A 23,836-nucleotide genomic window follows, 5' to 3' on the forward strand; every position below is an offset into this window, starting at 1 on the left:
TATGTCCGTTCTACAGATGAAGATTCTAAGGATCCATGAGCTTAAGTACATGCCCAAGGTCACAGGCTGATTGAGCCTCAGGTCTGTCTGACACCAAAGCCTTCCATTTGAATCCCTCAGCTTCACTCTCCCACCCAGAGGCCTTTTCCAGGGAACTGGGTAGATCACCCTGTCCACTCCCTGTACCTGGTCATTGGTTAAGTTCAGTCCTCTGGTCCCCAATAAGACTCCTGACATGTCCACAAAGGCACAAGTGGCTCTTAGATCGAGAGTTTCGATCCAGTATGTCAATTACTGAATGCCCCTTGGTTACCAGCCTCCTTTTCCTCCCTTCCATCTGCAAAGTTGCTTAACCCAGGAAGGAGACCTAGTCAAGTCCTCAGCACATCTGCAGTAACTGGGGGAATGGTTAGAATAGTCGATTCATACCACAGTAGAGCCATTTGCCTAAACACCCAGACAGCTGTTTTGTTCGTGACCATGTGGACCCTGGGTCCCTAATGTGGGAGCTTTCAAACCCATGTGCTTTCCCACTCTTTTCTCCCGTGATGTCTACCACCTGTCCAATCAGATTCCAGAGAAAGGAAAGCAGCGAGGGAGGCCTGGGAGTGAAGACACCCAGTCCGTGGCCAGAAGCTCAGCCATCGAGGATGGGAGGTGGCGGCCTGGTGATGGAGGAGGGGATGGAGTGTGAGGCAACCCAACGTGTGTTCAAAGGGTCAAAAACAATGGAAAGAATAGCAGGTTTGGAGCACGACATCTCCTTTAGGATGACTGGCACAAACAGTGTGGCAGGGACACCAGTGAGGCAAAGGGCCCAGAGTGGGGAAGAAATAGCCACTCCAAGAACCCTGGACCCTGGGCCAGGAGGCACCCAAGTGTCCTAGGTGTGGCATGACCTTGTCTGATTTGTGTTACACAAAGATCTCTTTGGCTGCTGCCTGGAGAATGCGCTGGGGGACAACAGGACTGAAGTCAAGGTCTAAATCAAGCACCAACCTGAGACATGTTAAGGAGGTAGAATCAACAGGATGTGGTGACTGACTGGTTTGATTTAAGGTGATCTGCAACACCTTAAATCCATTATCCCCACCTGCTCTTGACCTTGAAGGAAGGAAGGAAGAAGTGGGGATGGGCCTTAAAAAGAAATGAAGTTCTCTCCCGGGGATGATCCTGGACCTGGAATTGTGGGATGGAGAAAGTCTACTTGACTAAAAGGGGGAAGAGAAATGAAACAAAATAGAGTTACAGTGGCTGAGAGATTTCAAATGGAGTTGAGAGGTCACTCTAGAGGATATTCTTATGCACTATATAGATATCCCTTTGCAGTTTTTAGAGTATTGGAATAGCTAGAAGGAAATACCAGAAACTGTTTAATTGCAACCCAATAGCCTTGATTCTTGAAGACGACTGTATAACTATGTAGCTTACACGGTGCGACTGTGTGATTGTGAAAACCTTGCGGCTCACACTCCCTTTAGCCAGTGTATGGACCAATGGGTAGAAAAATGGAAACAAAAATTAAATGAATAATAGGGGAGGTGGGGGGAGTGGGAAGTTGTGGATGGTCTTCTTTACTTGCATTTATATTCTTAATTTTATTTTTTTTGGAATAATGAAAATGTTCAAAAATTGATTTCGGTTATGAATGCACAACTATATGATGGTACTGTGAACAGTTGATTGTACACTGTGGATGACTATAGGGTATGTGAATACATTTCAATAAAACTGAATTGAAAAAAAAGAAGAAATGAAGTTCTGAACCATGCTACAACTTGGATGAACCTTCAAGATGTCAGACTAAGTAAAAGAAGCCCGTCACAAAAGACCACCCAATATCTGATTCTACTCATATGAAAAGTCAGACTAGAGAAATCTACAGAAGCCAAGAGTATATTAGTGGCTGCTTAGAACAGGGAGATGATAGCTAAAGGGTACAGGGTTTCCTTTTGAGGTGATAAAAATGTCCTAAAATAGACTGTGGTGATGGTTGCCCATATCTGTGAATATACTAAAATCACTGGATTGTACACTGCAAATGGGTGAATTTTAGGATAGTGAATTATACCTCAATAAAGCTGTTTAAAAAAAAAAAAGGAGGAGGAAGAGGAGGGGGAGAAGAAGAAGAGAAGAAGGAAGACGAAGAAGAGATGCATAAACCCATGGGTAGCAGGCTTAAAGGGATGGTGGTCTTCCAGCCCCCACCGGCACAGAGTGGACCTTCTCCTGCAGGACTAGGACGTGACTTTGCTTGGCAATGGCTAAGCTGCCTTACTGATAAGTAGCCATCAGAATAGGATGGGATCTTGAACACTGTAGGACTGAAAACAAGGCACTCAAGCCTGGAGCCACAAATCATTCGACCCCTCTCAGCTAAGATGTCATCTCTGCTGTCAACTTCCACTGATTAAATCAAATGCCACTTTCAAAATGTAGACACTAGTAACCTTAAAGCCAAAGAATTTTTAACACTATAATTTAAGAATTTGGTTGTTTTTGCCACAAATGCACCGTACTAACCCACGATCATGAAGGAAATCAATTATGAATGCCCAATTACAAACACAGGGAGGCATCTGAATGTGATGTATGTGTGCATACCTGAAGATAATGTCACATTTATTTTTTAAAAGCATGCAAAATTGGATCTAGTAAGCCTGCTATCTAAAAACAATTTCCATGGCATGTATTTCTAAATCCATTGTTAAAAACACAGAGCTTCTGCCTTTCTTTTTCTCTTTCTTAGGATTCTTGTCTGAAAGGATAAGGGAAAACATCCTAAATGATCTCTCTTTATTTTGAAACACTAAATCCCAAAAGGGAGATGACAGGAAGCTTCTTGGTCACAGGGATCAAGATGTATTCCTAATTCCCTTGCCATATGGTAAGTTATTTTGGAAGTGTATCAAGAGGTAGAGAATACGTTTGACAAAATTGGCAATGCTTGTACAATCCTTTCAAATCAAACCCAATTCCCACTATGTACATTTGCTGCAGCCCCTTCTATTCATCATATCAGCAACTGTGACCACAGGACATGTAGAAATACCGAGCAATTTTTAGCACCAGCTTCCAAGCCCCCAATGCCCTGGACACCACATGGTGTCAAGTGTGTCTGTATTCAACCCCCAGGAAATCAAGTCACCAAATCCCCTTTAATTTACCAAGAGCTGTTGCCAAAAAGAAAATTATTCATCACCTGTGACTTAAGGGAAGAGAGAGAGGACCCAGCTGAACACAGAGGAGGAGAGAAAGCAAAGAAAAGAGGAGAAGGTGGGAGCTTCTGTTCCCGAGGCAGATGGAAAATGCCGAACTCCCTCTCGCCTTCTCATCCCAAGAAGGTTTCAACAATAGGGCAAACCAAGGGTGAGGATTATCACAAAGTGCAAAACATGCCCTCCCCTTTCTTGATGGTGGTCTAGGGGCAGGAAGGCTGGGCCACTGGCAGGAGAGGGGTAGGTTGGACACATGGAAGAGGGAGCTGGGAAATCCACTTCCTTACCTCTGCATTCTTGACATTCTGTGCAGCTCCATGTCATCACTGCCCCGGAATCCTTTGGCAAAGGGATTATTCTCAATCTTTAATTGGGTGATCTGCAGGAAGGAAAGAGAGAGCACGCTAATTTTCACTGATTGCCACAAGACTACCCCGGGCCACGAGCTAATAATCGTGTCATGGAAAGGCAGCCTCTGGCAACCAAAAGAAGGAAATTAAGCCAGTCACTTCAACAGGACCCACCACTTCATTTGAGTGGAGGCTTTTAAAAATGTCCTAGATCAGACTGCTTTTAAAAGGGGAAAAAAACCTGGATTCGGTTTGTCCATTAATTGGATTCATACAGCCTGTACCATTCCAGCCATGGTGTTTTGTTTTTTGTTTAAACCTTGGCATTTAGTGTTTCAAACATAAATGAGGCCTCAACACTTGATTCCTGTCCACTTTGGAAACTCGTACGTGTTGGCATAATTGTTCCAGGTCCGGCACAGCAGTCTCCATTTGGAAAGAGTGGTCCACTCACGTGTTTCTGGAGAGAACACATCTAGATTATCGCTTTCAAAAGTCCTACCATATATGCTGAGCCCTCTGTCTTGGGGCTTGCCCCTATGAAGCTCATTACTGCAAAGGAGAGGTAAACCTGCTTATAACTGTGCCTAAGAGTCTCCCCCTGAGTGCCTCTTTGTTGCTCAGATTTGGCCCTCTCTCTCTCTAACTAAGCCAACTTGGCAGGTGATCTCTCTGCCCTCCCTGCTACATGGGATCTGACTCCCAAGGGTGTAACTCTCCCTGGCAACGCAGGATGTGACTCCCAGGGATGAATCCAGACCTGGCACCGTGGGATTGAGAACATCTTCTGGACCAAAAGGGGGATGCAAAATGAAATGAAATAAAGCTTCAATGGCTGAGAGATTTCAAATGGAGTCAACAGGTCACTCTGGTGGACATTCTTACGCACTATATAGATAACACATTTTAGGTTTTAATGTATTGGAATAGCTAGAAGTAAATACCTGAAACTACCAAACTCCAACCCAGTAGACTTGACTCGTGAAGACGATTCTATAACAATGTAGATCACTAGGGGTGACAGTGTGATTGTGAAAACCTTGTGGATCACACTCCCTTTATCCAGTGTATGGATGGATGAGTAGAAAAATGGGGACAAAAACTAAATGAAAAATAGGGTGGGATGGGGGGTGGTTTGGGTGTTCTTTTTTATTTTTATTTTTTATCCTTATTCTGATTCTTTCTGGTGTAAGGAAAATGTTCAAAAATTGATTGGGGTGATGAATGCATAACTATATGATGGTACTGTGAACAGTTTATTGTATACCATAGATGACTGTATGGTATGTGAATATATCACAATAAAACTGAATTTAATTGAAAAAAAAGTCCTACCATGACTCATAGCTCATCTCAGTTTCACAAAGTTTGCTAGCTTAGGTAGAAAATGGTGCCTAACAAAATCAACACCAACTTACATAATTATAATACACATGATAAGTATTGCACAGATCCAAACTAACTTCCTAGACAAGGAAAACAGAGCCTTCTCCTTGGGAGATCTAGGTTGCAATGAACAAAGCATAGTACTAGAACAGGGTCTTGCTAGACATTTTGCTTCAAGGCCTGGAACTTTAATGTAAAGCCATCAACACATTTTATATTAGTGTACATGTACAGTAGCAGAGCCAGGTGTCAGAATGCATCCATATGGAGTCTACACATCATACATGGGCTGTAAAATTCATGTGCTTGCTAGAAGTGTTTCCTAAAAGTAAGGTGCAAATTGATTTTTTGTATGTTGGATCAATTCCTAGACATGAGAGCGACATTACTCAAACTTCAGTCTAAAGTTCACCTTCACAATCATCATCATGTCTATATATCAACTGTACACTGATCTTGCTGAATATTTTTATTTGCAGCTAACCATTTTCTATTTGAATTCATTTCACACAAAAATATTATAACGCTTTTCTATTTATGATAAAATTATTTGCTATTCAATAAAAAAGAGAACAGTGTTATCGAATTCTCTCTACTGGTACCCGGAGAAAGGTCTAAATCCAAGAACTGCCTCTTTGTTGCAAAGGGAGATGAGAAACTTTTCAGGAGGTATTTAATACAAACGACTACTGAACTAAGACTCTCTACCTGATGGAAGAATAGAAAGAGAATTGAAAACAGAACAACTTTCTCTATGTGTTTCCATCAAATTCAAGTACCCCCCAAAATCATCTCATGCCCCCAGCAGTACAGCTCTAGACCTTGAGAAACTCTTTACAGGCGGAGTTAATGAACGGCACTCTCTAATTTGTTCATTTGCAGGGAGATGAGGGGGGCATTTGGTATATTCTGTTTTATGAAAGAAATGGTCTATAAGGTTTTCTTCTAACTCCAAGACTCTATTATGAACACAAATTGCCATATATATGTATATGTGTTCATGCACCATAAAAATACATATATAATTACCATTTTTAAATGCTTATGTAAAAAATGCATGTGTGTGCATATATGTATACGTAGACAAATATATAAATATATATAAATATATTTTACTCTACTCATCCTTACAGGCTTTTGATTCTGCCTTGATGCTTCAGAATGAGTACAAAAAAAAGACTTTAAAATTCTTTTGAAAAACAGTCTTGAAAATGTACATCCCTGAATCCAGTTCTCTTTTAAAAGTCTAAAAGCCCATCACCTTGTGGAAACTTCCATCCCCCCTCAGGTATGTCACACACGAAAAAAAAAAAAAAAAAACTGCAACCCAACTGATCCTAAATCATTTTTTTTTTAAAAAAAGGAGTATCAAAAAGTTAAGCAAAAATTAGATAATTTTAAATGGGTTGAGGGAATGCTGGCCTCCCCCAGAACCATTGAAGCTGGTACTTGGAAATGTGGATGACAATGAGGGTGCAGCATCAGGAAAGCATTAGGGCTTGTCCGTGATATCACTGCCCCACCAAGAGCTCATGACAAAACATTGCCCTGAGAAAAAGAAAAGGGTGGGTTTTAATTGATGTTTTATCTGCAAAACCTTTTGCTCAAAGCCATTCTATGCATCTAAACAGATTTCCTATTAGCTCCCTAATTCTTGAGCTTATCACCCTAGGTTACAAAAATAGGATTGCAAATGATAAGCACAATTTGCTACATAAACACTTAGGTACATTGATCTACGATATGTCTTATTGTACAGGCTGAACATACGCATCTATAGAACATAAGAATTACTTGGGAACCATTAACATACAAGCTTATCTGCAGGCGAAAATGTCTGCAGCTCCAAACTAATTTCCTAGGCAAGGAAAGGTGAGCCTTCTCCTTGGGAGAGCTAGGTTGCAATGAAGCATAGTACTAGAACAGGATCTTGCTGGACATTTTGAAATTTTGAAAATGCCCTTCACCTACTATAACCCTATCTATGAAATTCCCTTTCTAATATGCTGTGTGATCACTCATGACTACATGAACTGATACACCTAGATGTCCAGGTTCTGCCAAAGGGCTCCACTGGAACCAACTTCGATTCACCACACAAATGTACTCCGTCCCCCCTGCCAATCAGCATAAAACCAGATATCCGGCAGGGAGAGTTGGAGGTTGGGGGGAAAAATATAAATACCAGCTCCAACCGGTGAGACAGAGGTTGTAAAAATTAACGAGAATAATTGTTGTGAATTCTTGCTTTTGAAAAAAAAAAAAACCTCACGAAGGCCAAAAATCTTAATTATTTCTATTAGGGGTTCATTTCCTGGTCCCAACCAGAAAGCTCATACCTCATAAATATAGGCTCCTTACACAATCATTTAAGCAGGAGGAAAATGCCTTAATATTGAGGGATAGACGTGGCTGCATACACAGCCATTGTTGCAAAAGCAGGAAAATGAAATGCCCATATGACCTTTTTTTAACACCTAAATATTTCTAGGGATCGCCATGGGAGCTGCTGACAACCGCAGTGAAAACCTTACAAAAACGTGTTTCACAGGGTGAATGTCGCTGGGGAAGATTCGAATTTTTAAATATCTTTTTCAAACTGTCAACCATCTGGGGAAATAACTCCCAAATCCAGCCTGGGAACACAGCTGGGCTGAGGAAAGCTGTCACGTCATCGGGAGACCTGAGGTATACGGCGTGTGACTGCAGGGGAAGAAACGAGCTCTGCCATATACCTGCCTCCAGGTGGTACCTGGATCCAAAAAAGACACCCAAGAAAGGTGAAGAAAGAGCAATCTGAGGCACTGAGCCCTTTTGATCAAAAACGGCTGGCTTGTATTTTCCCAAATCATCCTGGCAATATAATCGCATTGCCTGCTTTCCTTTTCTTTCCCCTCTTATTTGTTCACAGCATAAGGCTAGGCTTGAATTGACGAGATGATCGGGGAACAGACTGACTAAACCACAAAGACTGACATTCGTAATTGTTTTACAGCCACAGTAATAAGAGCTCTTTTTAAATCACAGTCTTTCAGGGAGTTATAAAGAGTCTTCGGATGTCTGCATTTTTAATGATCAATAAATTGATCAGTTATGGAGTCAATCAATGGAATCATCACTACAAGCCTCGGTGCGTCTTCCACTGGGTGCTGCGCCACACGTTTGACAAAGGTGCCCTCATTTAATCCCCACAAGACCCTACGAGACGGGTTCTGTCATCACCCCCATTTTACAGACGGGGAAACTGAGGTAAGTAATTTGCCCAAAGTCAAATGGATGTGAACCCAGGCAGTCTGATGCTGCTCCACACTCTTAACTCAATGCTGTGCTGGCTAAGAGCTTGGCCGGCTTCTCCACGTGATGTCATGAGCCGAAACACCCGGACCAGGTGGGACAATAAAATAATAAGACTGATTCCACAAATCACATAACCACCCTGGTCTGGTTGTTTAAATCACACATCATATATCCACGAGGGGAGGGCTTACAGGGGCCCTGACCTTGACTGCCAGCAGGTACTGCTTTAGCCTTGCTCCTGACAAAGAAGCAGGGGGTACTCCACAAATAAGAAGTGGGGAGGAGACAGAAAATTGCCTCTCATGCCTCCCCCTTTCTGGGTTTCATGGAATCTGTCAGGCTGGCTGGAAAGACCCTTCTGTGCAGCTAGCTGGGCTCCCTAACCCAACGAGAGAAAACTTTAAAAAGCAATTCCCGTGTGTAAACCCTTGATGTGTTTGTCAAATACCCATATACCCATATGCATATTTGGAGACACACATTTTTAGACCCGTGAGCATTTAGGCACACAGTCCCCTAGACTGTGCTCAGAATTCACACACTCACACCACATTGGGCAAGCTCTCGACACACACACAGATCACTTAAAATATTAGCTGGGAGAAAAAATTTTTAAATAGAGATTTGGGGGGATTAGGTATGTTCTACAAGTGATTGTGGCAATGGTTTCACAGGTGCATACATATGTCAAGCTTATCAAATTGTGCACTTTAAATATGTACAGTTTGTTGTATGTCCATTATATTAATGAAGCTGGGGACAAAGGGAGAGAGAGTTAAATGTGTGCTCCCCCAGATTTACTCGCACCTGGGTGAACCCTGTCGAAGACCCCAAGAACAAATAGGTCAGGAATTTCTCCCAAAGGACCTGGGCAACCACCCCACACTTTTTTTTTTTTTTTTTTTTTTTTGGCAAGTCACTTCCATATCTCCACCCCTTCCTGTCCCTCCTGTATGAACCTGAGCTTTCTTGGGGTGGGGGTGAGGGGTGGGAGGTGGGGTACGATCTGACATATTTTGGGACCTTCTGTCAGGTCTGGGAGCTTCTAAGCATATATATATATATATATATATATAAATGGGGAGTGAGCGTCCTCATTGCTATTTTTCCTTTTTTTTTTCCTGTGACCATCACCACAAAGTTAAATATAGGTTTACAGCAGCCGCAGGAGGAACAGGTTTCTAGCAGCCAGACTCAAATTGCCCTGAAATAGTTTTGCAACTTGCAGGACATTTGACCTAAGCTTTTTTGCTCTCGCTGATTCAACAAATGGGAGGAACTCAAAAAAAAATGTAATTGTGATTGGGGAGGGGAGGGTTTCTTCTGGAGAGACGCTCTCTCATGACTGGGGTTCCCAGACAGGCCGTGTGGCCTGGGCAGAACCATTTATCACCACTTGCCTCGGTCACTGACAACCCGAATTTGGAGATTACCCACAGCATTTTGCAACAGCCTCCATCACAAAGGGGACATTATCTGCCACGCAGCCTGTGTTGGAAAGACCTCTGCGGGGTGGCAAGCAGTTTTGGGGTGCTAAGCATGCCTCTCGCCCTTCCCTGGCCTCTCCTGCCTGGCTCCACAGTTTCCTCCAGCCCCCCCTTTTTCCTTGCAGGTGGGGGATCCAGCTAGGGGGGAAGGCCGCCACCATCCCCACATCCATCTCTATAAATTGCCCACGTGACCTGCCCTCACTGACCCCATATGGGCCCCCCTCCTCTCCCCTCCCACAGCCATCTAACCCCAAATTACTGCTCAATACTCCTAATAGTCTATAACCCCCCTCCAGCGGCAGCAGCCCCTCCCAGCCCCTAGTTCTTGCCTTTCCAGATTTGGATCATTTCATAACAAGGCTCAGGAATCATTAAATGCCGCGCTCCCCACCCCCAATAAAATGAATGCACGTGCACTCAAGTTTCTAAAGGTCAGAACTGAACTGAGACAGGGCAAGGTGAGCCCTTTCTCCTGCAGAAAAGGAGAAGATGCTCTCCCCGCCCGCCCTCACGGACGCCCCTGCCCCAATGTCATCATCAAGCCCAAACCGGGGCCTGGATTTTGAGCAGCTGCCACCACTGCAGGTCTACACCAAGCTGCAGCCATCTTCTCCCAGTCAGCGTAACCCCCATTCTCTCTTCTGCCCTCCCCCATCACATAGCTCCTGCCCCCCTCACCTAGCTGTGGATCGTAGGGTCTGGTGCAATGTTCGGGGCAGATGGCGGTGTAGGTTGCTCAGTTTTGTTTTGTTTTGTTTGTTTGTTTCTTTTGTTGTTGTTGTTTTAACAATGCAAACTTCGCTTTGGTACATGGTCTGGCATCCCAATAGCCAACACAATCAGGGAAGCATCAGGACAGCCCAAGCCCAAGGTTCCCTGCAACTTTGCCACCTGCTCCAGTGAGAGATGAGATGCATCCAAAAGGCAGAAAGTGGGGGAGAGGAGGAGATTGTGCCCCAACGGGAAAGGGTGGCCCCACGAAGGCCCACACCAAGGGCATGGAGTCACAAAGGGACATGACCTTTTCTTTCACTGATCATTTACTGAATGCAGTGGGACACCATCTCCCAGCATACGAGTGCGTGGATGCCTATGTTTGACAAGTTCTTTTCCAACTGGTGTGTATGACAGTTGTGTTAAGCTCATTAAAACAGTACAAACAGTTACAACCTTTCGGCTACATCTCTGTCCCTGTCCCAATGCCCTGGCATAAACCTTGGTGCCAGCTGTGTGGCAGGAATGAAGCCACCATTAAAGAGTAGAGTTTCAGCCCCAAACCCCTACAGATTCCTGCAAATGAGCAGGCAGTCCAGACATGATGCTCCCTGGGTGTTGAGGTTACCTTATGGTTCTGGTAGGAAGTCACTGCAATAAACGCCGTCTCAGGAAAGACATGGGTGCAGAATGCAGTATTTTTGGAGCCAAATCCATTATTTTCATCAGCCTTCACGATGTGTAATCTGGGCTGGTATTTGTGCATGGAATTGAGAATAATCTAAATAACATAACAGAAAATGAGATTGTAAGTAAATAAAAACTGCATTTGCGGCCAGATGAAATCCCGCTCCCCACCCTCACAATCAGCCTCATTATAGACTCTCAAAAATAATCAATTTTTTCCTCTTGTTTTGAAAAGGGACCAGTGATTTAATTAAAAAGAAAACATTTCAAAAATGTTAATTTCCACCCGAAATTGCCCACGTAATATTACACGAATCTACCCAAAGCACACACAGCAGTAAATCAGGATTCTTAATAAAGTTTGCTTAATAAATTAACTCCCTGCATTCGGCACTTTCCGCCCCCAATGAGAGCTGAAGGAGTCTTCGGTGAGGAGGAGTAACACGGGGGAAGCCTGGGCGGTGATTTTGGAATGAAAGAGAGGAAGAAACAAATATACAAACCTACAAATAAACTCTGAGGGCTGCAAGAGAAGACACCCAGTCTTAAAGAGTTTGCAGAGCTGGTCTAAAACCCACAGGCTGGCTGTACAGCCTTTCCCTTGGGTTTGGGGTAGGCGAGTAGACCTCAACACTTGGTCCTTTGGGGAATGTGCAAAGTGGAGTCAATGGAGGGTGGAGATATGGGGTGTGGGTGGGGGGCTCAGCGAACTCCCTGGGCCCTCTAAGGATGGTGAGAGGTTGGGAGGATGCACCCCACACACACACACACACACACATACTACCTCCATCAAAGGAAACTCCCTTTCTCCAACTTTATCAACAACATTTCAGGATCCACAGCTAGAATTAATCTCCAAGCTTGGCCCCAGACAGAACAGCTGCATCTGCTTTTTTGGGAATATTCCTTCTCCTTCCTTCCTGTCTTCCCCATGTTAGAGGTGCTGGTGGAGGGGAGTGGAGTGGAGTCTTAACTGCTGTAGCTTTACTGTTACCAGCAGTGAGAGTGGTAGGATCTTCAGGCCCCAGTCCTTGCGGGAGCCAGGTTAGTCACAGGGGATGAACATTTTTACTAACAAGGCCGAGTTTGTTGTTCTAATGATGGCTCAGCTTTCATACCCAGGAGGGAGTCTGTGAACACTAACATTTACCCAGACGCTCTGAACCCTCCCCACCCAGTGGGCTACTAGGAGGTGAACGGCCTGGAGATCTGGCCTGCTTTTCCGCAGGACCCCAAAATGGAGCAGTGGAGGCCGTCTCAGTGTCTTTGATTATGTGCATGGATGACCCTGGGGCAGGATTCTCGGGCCAACTCCTGGGACCCGCAGGGAGGAGGGGGAGGGGAGCCGGGCCGGGGGAGGGGCGAGAAGCTCCGGGACCCCCGCCCCGTGGCTCTAATCTCAGCCACCGCGTCCCTGGCCGCCTCCCTGGCCGATGGTGACGCCGGTCGGGGCGGTGTGGCGACAGAGAGGCTCAGTGGGGCCCGCCGCAGGCGCGGCCATCGGCCGAGCTTAGTCAAATTGCTTTGACGGCCAGGGACAGCACAAAGGCGATCTAATGGCTCCTAATTTCATTAGGACGGCTCTGGATTCCAAGTCCAGAGTTTGGAGAGGGAATGCATGGCAGTCGGGGGATCAGGAGCAGCTCAGAGAGCCTCTTGTCGTTCCCCCAGCCTCGGGAGGGCCGGAAATTCTCGGGACAGTGAGGCTTGGTTGCGGGGCTGGAAGCCCTCCGGGGCCATCTCCATCCCAGCACCACCCCAAACCAGCAGAGGGAAGGCTAGGAGCCGAAATGGGGCTGGAGGACAGTCCCTCATCCGGCACCAAGGTTCTCAGCCTCCCGAAAGATGCCAGCTGAGAAACGCAAGCGGGACTTTTCCAAAATGGGCCCTGTCTCTCCCAGGCACTTAAACCTAAGGTATACATTCAATACCGGCAGGTACACCCAGCATGCCCGGCAGCCAATGCCCAGGCAAGCCCGCAGTCATTTCCACGCTGGGCTACACTGGCAAGAAGGACCCTGCAGGCAAGGCAACTTGGTTTAAACAGAAAGGAAGCCCGGCATTTTTCTGCGCCTTCGCAGTTGCTTAGAAACAGAATGGGCCTTTTTCCTCTCTTCTCCAGCTAAGCAGTAGCCAACAGTTCCATTTCACAATCAACTACACAGCAGAGAGAAGCAGTGAGCAGACCAGCGGAGGGCAATGCAGATCTCTTCTGCCCCAGGCCCCAGGTTCAATGCTTCAGCTGCAGATTTCTCATCAGGACCTTCACAAACTATCCTTTCTCCTCAAATCCGGTGCCACTCAGCCCCCTCCTTTCCCCAATTCATGAACCATGTGTCGCTTCTCTATACATAGACAGCCTGGCAGGGCACAAAACCACTTTAGGAATCAGAGAGACCTAACATCAAGTCCCTGTTCCCACCTGCAAATCTGTATGACCTTGGGCAAGTCACCTTTTTACAAAAGCTGCATATTTCTGTCCCACTCTCTAAGCTGCCATGAGGATCAAATGGCAGACGACACATGACTACACTTGTATTATGGAACCGTCAAACTAAGCATTCTAGACACTGAATTCTGACACAGTCCTCTGTCCTACAGTATACTTATTTTCAAGGAAAAAAATTGAGGACACTTTCCAAAAGTTGAACCAGCTAACTCCTGTTGAGGAGCTAGCCCAGTGTTTTGGGTTTTGTTTGTTTTTCCTTTGGGGAAGAGGCCGTAGCAGAGATGGGACCCTACTGAGAATCTGCTAAGAGCTCCCCATTCTCTCCCCAGCGGGATACTGCACGCCCATCCTCATACACACAATATTGGGCCCCTTTCTCTGGAGGCTTATCCAAAATTTGGGTTGAGGACCCTGGTCCAGATTTGCCAGGTGAGACGGGAAACTGGAAGCTGGAGAAAATGGATTTGCCCAAAGGTATCAAGTTAAAAAGGGGTCCTGGTATGGAATTTCTCTCATAGGTTGGTTTCCCCAACTGTACAAGACAGGGAGTGTGGCCTAGGGTGTCTTCTCAGCTGGAGACACGGAAGGTAGATGACATCCACGGTGTCCAGCCTCTGTGCAATCTGTGCTGACTATCCACTGGCCTAGAGGGTCCATGTTTTCTGCAGAGCTGGAATACAGCCCTTCCCCCACCACACCCCACACCCCCATTACAGACGGGACTAAAGTGCAGGTGGGGTTTGCAGGCCCCAGCGTGTCCAGGCCTGGAGAGGACAGCATGGGTCAAGCCACAAGCTGCAGGGACACAGGGTGAGCCTATGACGGGGAGAACCAGGCACCAGAGGAGCAGGGACCCAGAGCACTGGGACCCAGGACGACCGGGAGGATGGCAAAGTGGCCTTTGTCTGAGTAGAAGAAAGGTGGAGATAGGGAAGAAGCAGGATGAGAAAGGCAAATGAAGGGAAAGCCGAATTAGACCATGGGAGAAAAATGATAAACGGAAAGACAGAAGAGATAAAAACAGGAAGAGAAAGGAAGCCCAGAGCAAGAAGGAGCTAAAGACCAAGGAGGGGAAAAGGGAGCAAGGAAACAGAGAAGGGTGGGTGCAAAGAGTAAAGTAGAGAGAAGAGCTGCGAGAAGCGAGAGCGGCGAGAGAGAGAAGGTGAGGATGGGAGAACGCAGGGGTGAGCTGCTAGCGGTACTTACATGCCCAAAAGGATCCAAGTGATTGTTGGTGAGCTTAAGTTTCTGGAAGGAGACTAGCTGCCGCATCCAATGCGCCCCAGTGGCCGGCGAGTCCGGGTGCACGTAGAGGCGGCCGGGCATGGCGGGCTCCGCTTTTCCGGTCACAGACCTAGACCAACAAGAGGTGTGACCCGCCGCCCGGCGCGCCATCCGGAGCTGACGCACGGCGCAGGCTGCGGAGTACCGGCCCAGAATGACCTGGAAACGGACCGAGCCTCGGATCTCGCTTGGGCCTCTGCCTGAGGCAATCCCACGCGTCTCCGAGAGCGCCTGGAGTCGGTGTCGGCGCGGGGCCGCGGCCTAGCTCTTTATTCTTCCGCCTAATTCTCCCCTAGCGCCAGCGGCGCCGCAGGGCCTCAAAGCCGCTTGCAGCCCAGGAACAATCAATCGGTGCGTTCTGGAAGCCTGGATGTGCAAAAAGTCTCGGAAAACTCCTCACGGGCTTTCACAGGGGGCTTTCCCTCCCAGCCTCTGCAGTCTTGGCAGCGGCAGCGCAATATAACAGAGAAATGGGCCTCTACTTTTTTTTCCTGTTTAACTGAAATACCACTGGCCGATTTTGCAATTTCATAAAAAGGCATGTTCAAAGCAGGTAACTCGTAAAAAATAATTGTAAATCATTTTATGTCCCCAGAAATACCTCCAGCGCTTAGTAACAATAATCCCCTTTCTAAAAAATTCCACAGCCCCGGGGGTGTAGCAATATACATAGGCAGCACATTTTCTCTGAGCCTCCATTTTCTCATCTATAAAATGGCGATAATGGCCACTGTTTCTTCATCTCAGGGCTGTCAGGAGGATGCAACAGAATAGGCACAAAAGCCTCTAGCACACAGTAGGAGCTTTAAAAACATGTATTGGGTCTTTGGGAAGGGGGAGTTCAATTTCTGCTTTCCTCCCCGTCCTCCCCACCTGTCACTCTCAGGCCTACCATTTGTTATCTGCAAACTTGTATCTGTGGTCATCTGCAGGAACAATATCCATGAGAAGAATGTACTTCGTCTTGGGATTAAGGCCAGTCACCTTCACTTTGTAACTGGGAAACATTCGCCTAGGGGAGAGAGAGGGGGAGGGAGGGAGCGGGAGAGAGAGAGAGATTGAAAATTGGTGATAATGCCAATATTCTGAAGAACTGGTCAACAAATTTTAATGCAAGAAGCGATTTCTTGAAAAACATAGAAGAGAAAACCAGCCCCACTCCTCTCTCGCCAAGATCCATCCCGGGTTTCCTAGAAGTTAAGCCGAGTAGGAAGTTGAGTTGAAGGGATGAGAAAGGAGGAGCGCAGCGCCTGTTTCTATCCGGGAGGAAAACAGAAACAAGGAGCTGTGCGCTTTTAGAGAAGTAGTTTTGGAGAAGGCCTGAAAGGGACCCCCGTTTTAACTCTTGCAAAATGCTCTTTTTCAGAGCCAGGCATATACTTTTTTGAGAGGTGTGGGGGGTAAGATTTATCAGGCACAAAGCTGGCCTCCTCCTCTGTCCTGCCAGGTGCTTCCACACATCCGCCCAGCGCTGAGGTGTCACATGGACACCAAGGTGTGTGCGCCCTGGGGACGCACGTGGCTTCGCGCGCGTGGATGCGCACACACCGCCTGTCTTGGTTTCAGTCCCTCCCTCGCCCCAGAGGTGGAGGGAAACCGCGGTTCCCAGTCGAGCTCAGTGGCTGACCTCTGAGACGAGCCTCTGACTGGAGTTTCTCCCTAAATGCTCCACGACTTCTCCAAGGCGCCTGGCACTCTCCCTTGGAGAGGCGAAACTCCTGGGCCCTCAGCAAAGCAATTCAAAACCCATCCGGATTTGATTTCAGACAGAGCGTGAGCCTGATCTAGGATCTGGTGGTTAGAAAGTCAGCGGCGCCAGAGGACGCCATGCGCGGCTGCCTCTCTGCGCACCCGCGCACTCCAAATTTCTATCCCGCCTCAGGAGGACGGCGCCCCAGGAAGCAAAGTTTCTGGCGGCTGGTCTGGGGCGAAAGGACGGATTGCTGGGTCTAGACTCGCTCAGGGACGGCGGGAAGGGGTGAGTCGAGGCCTCTCCTTTCAAGCCGGAGCCTCGCGGTGTTTATCCGCCCGGGCGCGCCGGGAGGCGGAGGCCCGGGAGGCTGCGCAGGCCTTGTATAGTTAGAGCCTCTCCGCTTAGGTTGGGGGGGAAAGGGAGGCACCGGACGGGTCTCTCCTTCCCGGGCGGAATGGGAAGACTTCAGTTCTTCCGTGTAAACAGAACGCGCCTCCTAGTTCACTCCGGCCTTGCGCGGAGCGGGGGAGCGGACATTGTTTAATTTCAAATAATAATAAATGTCACTGGTGCCGGTTTACTGCCGGAGGCTTCGGCTGGAGAACGGGGGCGTCTGGCGAGGCGGCTCCACCTTCGCCCTTCACACGCCGGGTGCCTTGGGCCTACCGGCCTATCCCCCTTTGCACGCCTGCTCTGGGCGCACACGGGGCTTTCTGCCCTTGGGGTCGCGGAGGACCGGGACCGCTGCGGATGTGGGGAAGCTGTCCCCAGCGCGCACACGCTCACGCTCTAACCTACAAAGCAGTACGACTCTCCCACCCCCTCCCCCTTAGCATTTCTAGCTAAGACTCTTGGAGCTTTTAAGAGGAACTCCGGGGTGAGTGTCTTGGCGAAGCTGCCGTGTTTATCGGTGTCTGTATATAGAGCCCGGCCGAGCCCCGGTTCAGTTTCAAAGGCTTCGCCTGCTTTCTATAAACAATGGAAGAGGTAGCGAATACATTCAACGATTCAGTTTAGCAATCGGGTGGGACCCTGGAACCACTCCAAGGTCACGGGAGGGTGGGAAGTGGGGGTGGGGGCGAGGAATCAAGTCCGAGACCCGATAAAACCCAAAGCCATTCTCAGCTCGGTGTCTTCTCCCTGCCTCTGTTTTCCCTTTCTCTCTCTTGCTTCTTCTCTTTCTCCCATTATCAATCCATCCAGTTAGCACGGTCTCTCAAGCTCTTTTTTTTTTATTCTTCCTATATACGAAATGGAACACATGCCCAGCTTCCGGAGTTGCACCCTTTCGGGTATTTCCCATTGATCCTGCTTGAGATCAATGAAGGAATTCTCCCTATGCCTCTTTAAAAAGAACTGGGTCTAACAAAATTCTGTCTCTCTTTATCTTCTCTTCTTTCTCTGTTTTCTCTCCTTTCTCCCATCTCCCTTCCCTCCTGCTTCTCCATCCACCTTTTCTTCTCCTTCCTCTCTCCCAGAGTTTCCCTGCACCCCTTCCCCAGAAGTGACTGCCTCACCTTCCAGCCTTGGTTATGATCATTTCCGTGCCCACTTCATGGAATTTCAGCCACAGCTCTCTTTCGTGGAGAAACACCTTGATCCCTTCCATGCCCTACAGGAAGAAGAGAAAAGTCAGACTCAGACAAGCTACGAGGTCGGCAATGGGCCTTCCCTCGGGAGTCCCAAGCTCCCTAGAAACCCAGAGACCACTTCTTCACTCTGTAGCCCTGGGAACTTGAAGGCGACAAACTGCCCCGGCCTGCTGCAAGGCTGACCAGGTTCTTGAGCAACCAGCAGCCTCTACCCAGCAATCCCAGTGTCCCATCAGCCGGGAGGGGGTGGACAACAACCTCTGTCCCCAGGAGTACCCTCTACTAACGCCACCAACACAGCGCTAGAGAATAATCCCCAGCCTTTCCAGGGAACTCCGAAATGTCCACAGGGAGGATGGGGCTGAGAAAAAAAAGGGGAGGGGCAATTTCAATCTGCTTTAACTGAGAAACAGAAAGGGAAGGGGCAGAAAATTTCAATCTAGAAAAACTCACTCAGGATGCTCTTATATAGACACCTAATGTGCCCAAACATAAAACATACAGATGTGCAAATACTGTATATATGTGTGTTGTGTGTTTATTTATTCTCAACCACAGCCGGTGCAAATAAGAACATCCGGGAAATTTAAATTTTAAAAATGTTTATATAGTATAATATGTTCCCAAAGACCCGAAGAAAATTAATTCTGTGCATCTATATTAATAAACTTTCAAAGGCCTTCTCCCCACCCAGCTCCCTTCACCCTGAGCTGTGTTGACTATTGGGCACGAAGAAAAGGCATTTAGCAATTCCTCTTTCAACTAAAAGTTATTTCACAAAACCACTGCAAAAAAATGCATACAAAGTCTCCATTTTGACATGATTTGTAACCGCTCAAAAAGCTGATCTGCTTTTTCTTAAAAAAAAAAAAAAATCTGTAAGTTTCCCAAACTGTGTGTGCAAGCTCTCTCTGTTTCCATACAAATAGACACATATTCTCCTGGGGTGGGAAGGGCAAAGGAGAGACGAGGTGAAACAGCCAGGAAGAACATTGAATTCCCACCAATGAAGGATTTCACCTACGTCTAAGCATCTTTTCTGCTCAATTCTCCCCATTCCACGCCCTCTGACGCCCTATTTAAAATTCCTCAGAGTCTGCAAAGTCCGGGGCACCAACTGCGCCCGGGTTTAGCGCGAGGAGCGCGCGGCGACGCTCCCGGCTCTGCTCGGGCCCAGCTTCCAGCAGGCGAGCCCGCATCTCCGTGCTCCCTGGCGACGCAGCCCTGCACTCTTTCCGCGGATCGGGAGAGCGCCCAGCCCGCCAGGCCCCAGCCTGAAGACAAATGGTGCGCCGCGCGGGTTTCGGCGGCGGCGGCGGCGCGGAGAAGGCGGGAGGAGGCGAAGGCTAAGGAAGATCTGAAGAGGGGTCAAGCCATCGCTCATGCCGTCCTGAAGCAGCCGCTGACCCGGCCCTTAATGAGGCGGTCTGGGCCGGGTCTACACCAGTGCAGCAGGAAAGGAATTATCCGGGCCTTTGTTGGCTGCTCCTAAAGAGCTGGATAAATGAGGCGTCTCTTAAAAATAAAATTTATTTCCAAATTCCTCTCGCCATCATAATAATTGTCACAATAAGGTGGACTAGGATACACTGGTGTTCGGCCAGAGAAAGGTGGAATTGAGTGGGAATAAAAAGAAAAGGGGGGGTAATAATGGGCCACGGGTTTGGTTTTATTTTTTTCTCGGGAGAGGCTGCGCAGGGAAGCCCGGCGCTGGGGCTGCCTCCTCCACCAGGTTTTGGCTCTTGCAAAGGGCCCCCAAGAGCGACGTCTTCTTACCTGCTGGGTGAAGGCGGCCTGCGGGGACGACGGGGACTTGCTGGGGACCCCTAGCACGCTCTCAGGTTTCGAGTCGCAGGGCAAGTCCTTGGGATCTGGCTCCAGAGGTGTGTGCGCCAGGACAAAGCCCTCGTCTGTGTCGGCCATGGTGCGCCCGGGGCCCTATGCCCGCCGCCGGGTTCTGCTCTGAGGAGAGTCGAGGGGGACGCAATTAAAGAAAGAAGTTTGGAGAGCGCAGTTCTAAAGACGGAAGGGCGCAGTTTAGCCCCCGGTTTTCAGCGACCAGCACCCACGTTCCCTCTGCTGAAGGAAGAGCGGAAGGGTCTGTTATTATTATCACTATTATTATTTTATGAGCACGCACAACCTCTTGCGAAAGCCCCGCGTCAGACCCGTAGGCGGCGAGGCCCGCAGCAGCGAGCTGCCCGTCAAATTTGTCTGGACTTCTGGAAGAGCCAATAAAGATAAGGAGTCGGTATTTTTGGAAGCCATTGGGTACGAATCCAAAACAATACAAAACAAATACCCAGTGTCCTTTTGAGAATTTTTTTTTCTTCGTGGAACTACAGGAGACTGTCAGAACTCTCTTTATTAAACATCTCAAGAGGATGTTTTTCTGCAAGAGGCAAAATGCCTCCTGAAACAACCCGCCTCTTGCAAAACCAGACACACACACAGGGGAAGGATGTGCAGATTGAGTAAGAAATTCATTTTCAACGTTTATCAGTTACAGGTCTTAAAATCAAAAGTCCTTTAAAGTTAAAAGGCTTCTTTCCCCCAACCTTAAACAAGAAGGTGAAAAATAAAAATTCGCCAGACAGAAGCCCAGGCGAAGAAAGCGGCCCCGCAGCAGTTCCGACGGAGGCGCGCGCCACTGGGGGCCCGAGGCCACGCTCTGCGGCCGGCCCGGGTGCGCGCTTTCCAGCTTTCTCCGCTCTCCAGCCCCCCCGGCAGGCATTTTGTCGAGCGGCGAGACCGAGGAAAGCTTCTCGGAGCTTCGACCCGGCCTGGGGCTGCAGGGCCCAGCTCCCGGTCGGCGAGGCCAAAGTCGGGTCCAAGATGAATCACAGGCTACAGGCGTTGAAGCCGCTGCCTGGGTCCGGCGCAAAGCGTAGGACCGCAGGGGTTTGCAGACTTTCGGGATTGGATCATGCAAACCATCTGCAGCAGAAAAGTCCAAGCCCCGATGAGACTGCTTCCTGCTTTCTCGGGTCTCCTTCCAGTCTCCTCCACCTTCCCAAATAGTGGGTTTTTTCCATCAAAGACCGGGAAGGTTGGGAAGGAGCTGCAAAGGATGGCCCCCAAAATCTTAGCAGCCGCTTAAGCGAAAGGCTGGGCGCCACCCGGGATCTCCAAAAAGAGGGGCCGAAGAGGACAGCTTCCGGGGCCCGACTTCCAAGCAGCTTCCCTCACCTCGCCCTTGGGGTTTGGGGAGGCGGTGACGGGAGCCCCTCTGCCTGCTCAAAACAAAAGAAAGCAGGACTGGGGCCCCCACATACGCTCCCATTCGCTGGTGGCTCGGGAGAGAATCCCACCCCGCGCCCTCGCCAGGGTCTCGGCAGCTCGGAGCCGGCGGGATCGAACGAGATGCAGTGTGACAGAACCAGGCCGCGCGTCCTGCAAACCTCAACATCGCTCCCCCGGCCGCGGCCGCCTCTGCGGCTCAACGTGCGGGGGAGCTCCCGGCCGCCCGAAATCGCTGCAAGCCAGGCGCTGTGGGATCCAGGGCAAGGCTGGAAACCCACAATCGCGCCGCCCGGAGCCTACTCGGCCGGCGGGCTCCCTCCCGAGCCTCCCCGGCCATCCGCGGGGACGGTTACCTCGCTCGGTGACGCCGCTGCATTCACCGCATCCCCTCTTGCTCCTAGCAGGGAAGCCAGCGGCGAGGCGGGGGCGCGGGCATGGTGGCTCCCGGGTTATGCCGGGGACTGCTTGCCCAGCCTAGCGGCTACTGCTGCCTACAAAGGAACACCCACCGCTGGAGCCTCCGCGGCGACTGCCCACCTCCAACACACACCTCCTCCGCGCTCGCTCTCCCCAAATACTTCCAAGTTGTCAGGCGCCAGAAGGGCTCCGAAGAACGCAAAACAGCAGCCTCGGGGGGCACCCGCAGCGCTGGAATCTTAGTGCTCCCCTCTTCCTTTGCAAGCCCAGGGAGGGAATGTTGAGAGTAAGAGGGAGCCGTGGGAATGGTGGAAGCCGTTTCTGAACGCTGCTTTAGGGTTAAAGTTCTGGAATCCAAGGTAAGACACTCTCCCTCTCTCTCTCTCCCCCTCTCTCTCCCTCCCTCGCTCTCCCTCCCTGGCTCTCTCTCTCAATACAAACAGATTCAGCTGAGCTCGGTGACACTGGGCTGCCCGATGCTTGCAAAGTACTGAAACTGCCTATCCAACTAGTTGGGACCTCACGCCGCCTTCTCTCCTCAATCTCTCCCTCTCTCTCTTTCCCTCTCTCTCTCTCTCTCTCTCTCTCTCTCTCTCTAAGCTCTCGCTCTTCCTCCTTCCCTCCCTCCCTCCCTCTCTCCCCTCCCTCTCTCCCCCACCATCTCTTCCACCAGATTCCCCAAACACTCAAACCACAACATTGACTCCCAAATCCAAACCTCGCCTTCACCCCCTCCTCTTCACCCCCTTCCCAACCTCCATCCATCTCAGCTTCCCTGAGCCCGCGGCGGCTGCAAAAATTCCTGCACAAATCATCGCAAACCCGGTCGGCTGCTGCCCGGGAAGTAATCTGGATGGCGCGGGCCGCGCAGAGAACGGAATGTGAACGCACTGTGAGTGCACACGCACACGCGCCGCGCGCCTCTGCAGCCTCTCCCGCTTCTCTCTCCGACGCTGACCTCGCGGCGGAGCGTTGCGTGACCCCGCCTGGCCCAGCCGAGCCGCGCCGCGCCTTGCCGCCGGCTTTGGACGCCCTATCTCCCCACCCCCTCCCCACTCATCACCCCGACTCTCAGCGACTCTGGGGTGAAGGCGAGGTGACGGTGCCTTTGGATGGGGGCCGAGATCAAAGATGCCAAGAAATCGCCGTGCGCCCCTCACCCCCACCCCACACCGGGTCGGGCCTCCGGACCTCCCTGGCTTGAGGTGTACACAAGGCAGTGCCCAGTTATATTAAAATAATCAAACAGTCCTTGGGGTCTGGCTGGGGTTTTCATCTCCACCCGGCCCCTCTCTGCGCCCTCCCCTCTCTGAAATGTATTATTTTGAGGGTCGAGTTGAAGAGGTCAGTAGAAGCGTAAACACACTTCTGCAGCTCTCCGCCTGAGCACAACCAGATTGAAGCAACGGGTATTGGGGACAAGATTTGAAATTAATGTCCCGGTCCTGTTCTGTAGTCCACCTTCTCCTCCTGTACCCTCTCTTCCTGCTCTTTTCTGTGGTTCTTCAGAGACTCAGGCCTGCCAGCCAAAGTCGGGGGGGGGGGAGGATGGAGGGGAGAGAAAGAGCCCCAGCGATCAGCAAGCCCCTCTGTACAACCCGGAGGACCATCCCGCTAAAATCCCAAGCCAGGCCTGGCTCATCGTAATTCCAAAGTAGATTGTCCAATTCTGATCGCGGGGCAACACGAAGAAAAGCAACCCCGGTTTGCTATGGTTCTCACTCCACCTTCCAGGTTTGTTTCCAGACAGACCTTTGCTGAGGCGGTTAATTTATTTGTAAAGACACCCTCACCCTTCCAAAATGTCAGCTCAGCGGCCTTTGCACTTGCTATGTAGCAGACCCCCAGCCGGCGACAGAAAACAAATATGGCTTCGGGATCAGTCTGAATCGCGCGGCTTTGGTAGAGGGAAGGGAAATCCAGAAAGACCTCTCCAATCCCTTTAAATTCGCGGAGATTTGCGGATAAAATAAATTCCCATAAATAATCTGCAGGCCCCTCCCGAGAGGGAAAATC

General features: G+C 49.3%; 1 protein-coding gene across 1 annotated transcript in view; it reads right to left on the reverse strand.

Moving 5' to 3' along the window:
* TBX5 (T-box transcription factor 5) overlaps positions 1–22,383 on the reverse strand; it is a 47,019-nt gene extending 24,636 nt beyond the window's left edge. Inside the window, exons 1-7 of the mRNA XM_037817018.1 lie at positions 21,757–22,383; positions 19,937–20,122; positions 18,086–18,180; positions 15,768–15,887; positions 14,798–14,945; positions 11,084–11,236; positions 3,506–3,597 (exon numbers count right to left, since the gene is read on the reverse strand). Coding sequence (XP_037672946.1) covers positions 3,506–3,597; positions 11,084–11,236; positions 14,798–14,945; positions 15,768–15,887; positions 18,086–18,180; positions 19,937–20,083 — 755 coding nt within the window. The 5' untranslated portion in view covers positions 20,084–20,122; positions 21,757–22,383. The remainder of the gene's footprint in view (positions 1–3,505; positions 3,598–11,083; positions 11,237–14,797; positions 14,946–15,767; positions 15,888–18,085; positions 18,181–19,936; positions 20,123–21,756) is intronic.
* Between the last annotated feature and the right edge of the window lie 1,453 nt (positions 22,384–23,836).

This window comes from Choloepus didactylus, chromosome 23, assembly GCF_015220235.1.
Source record: "Choloepus didactylus isolate mChoDid1 chromosome 23, mChoDid1.pri, whole genome shotgun sequence".
NCBI classification, from domain to species: Eukaryota; Metazoa; Chordata; class Mammalia; order Pilosa; family Megalonychidae; genus Choloepus; species Choloepus didactylus.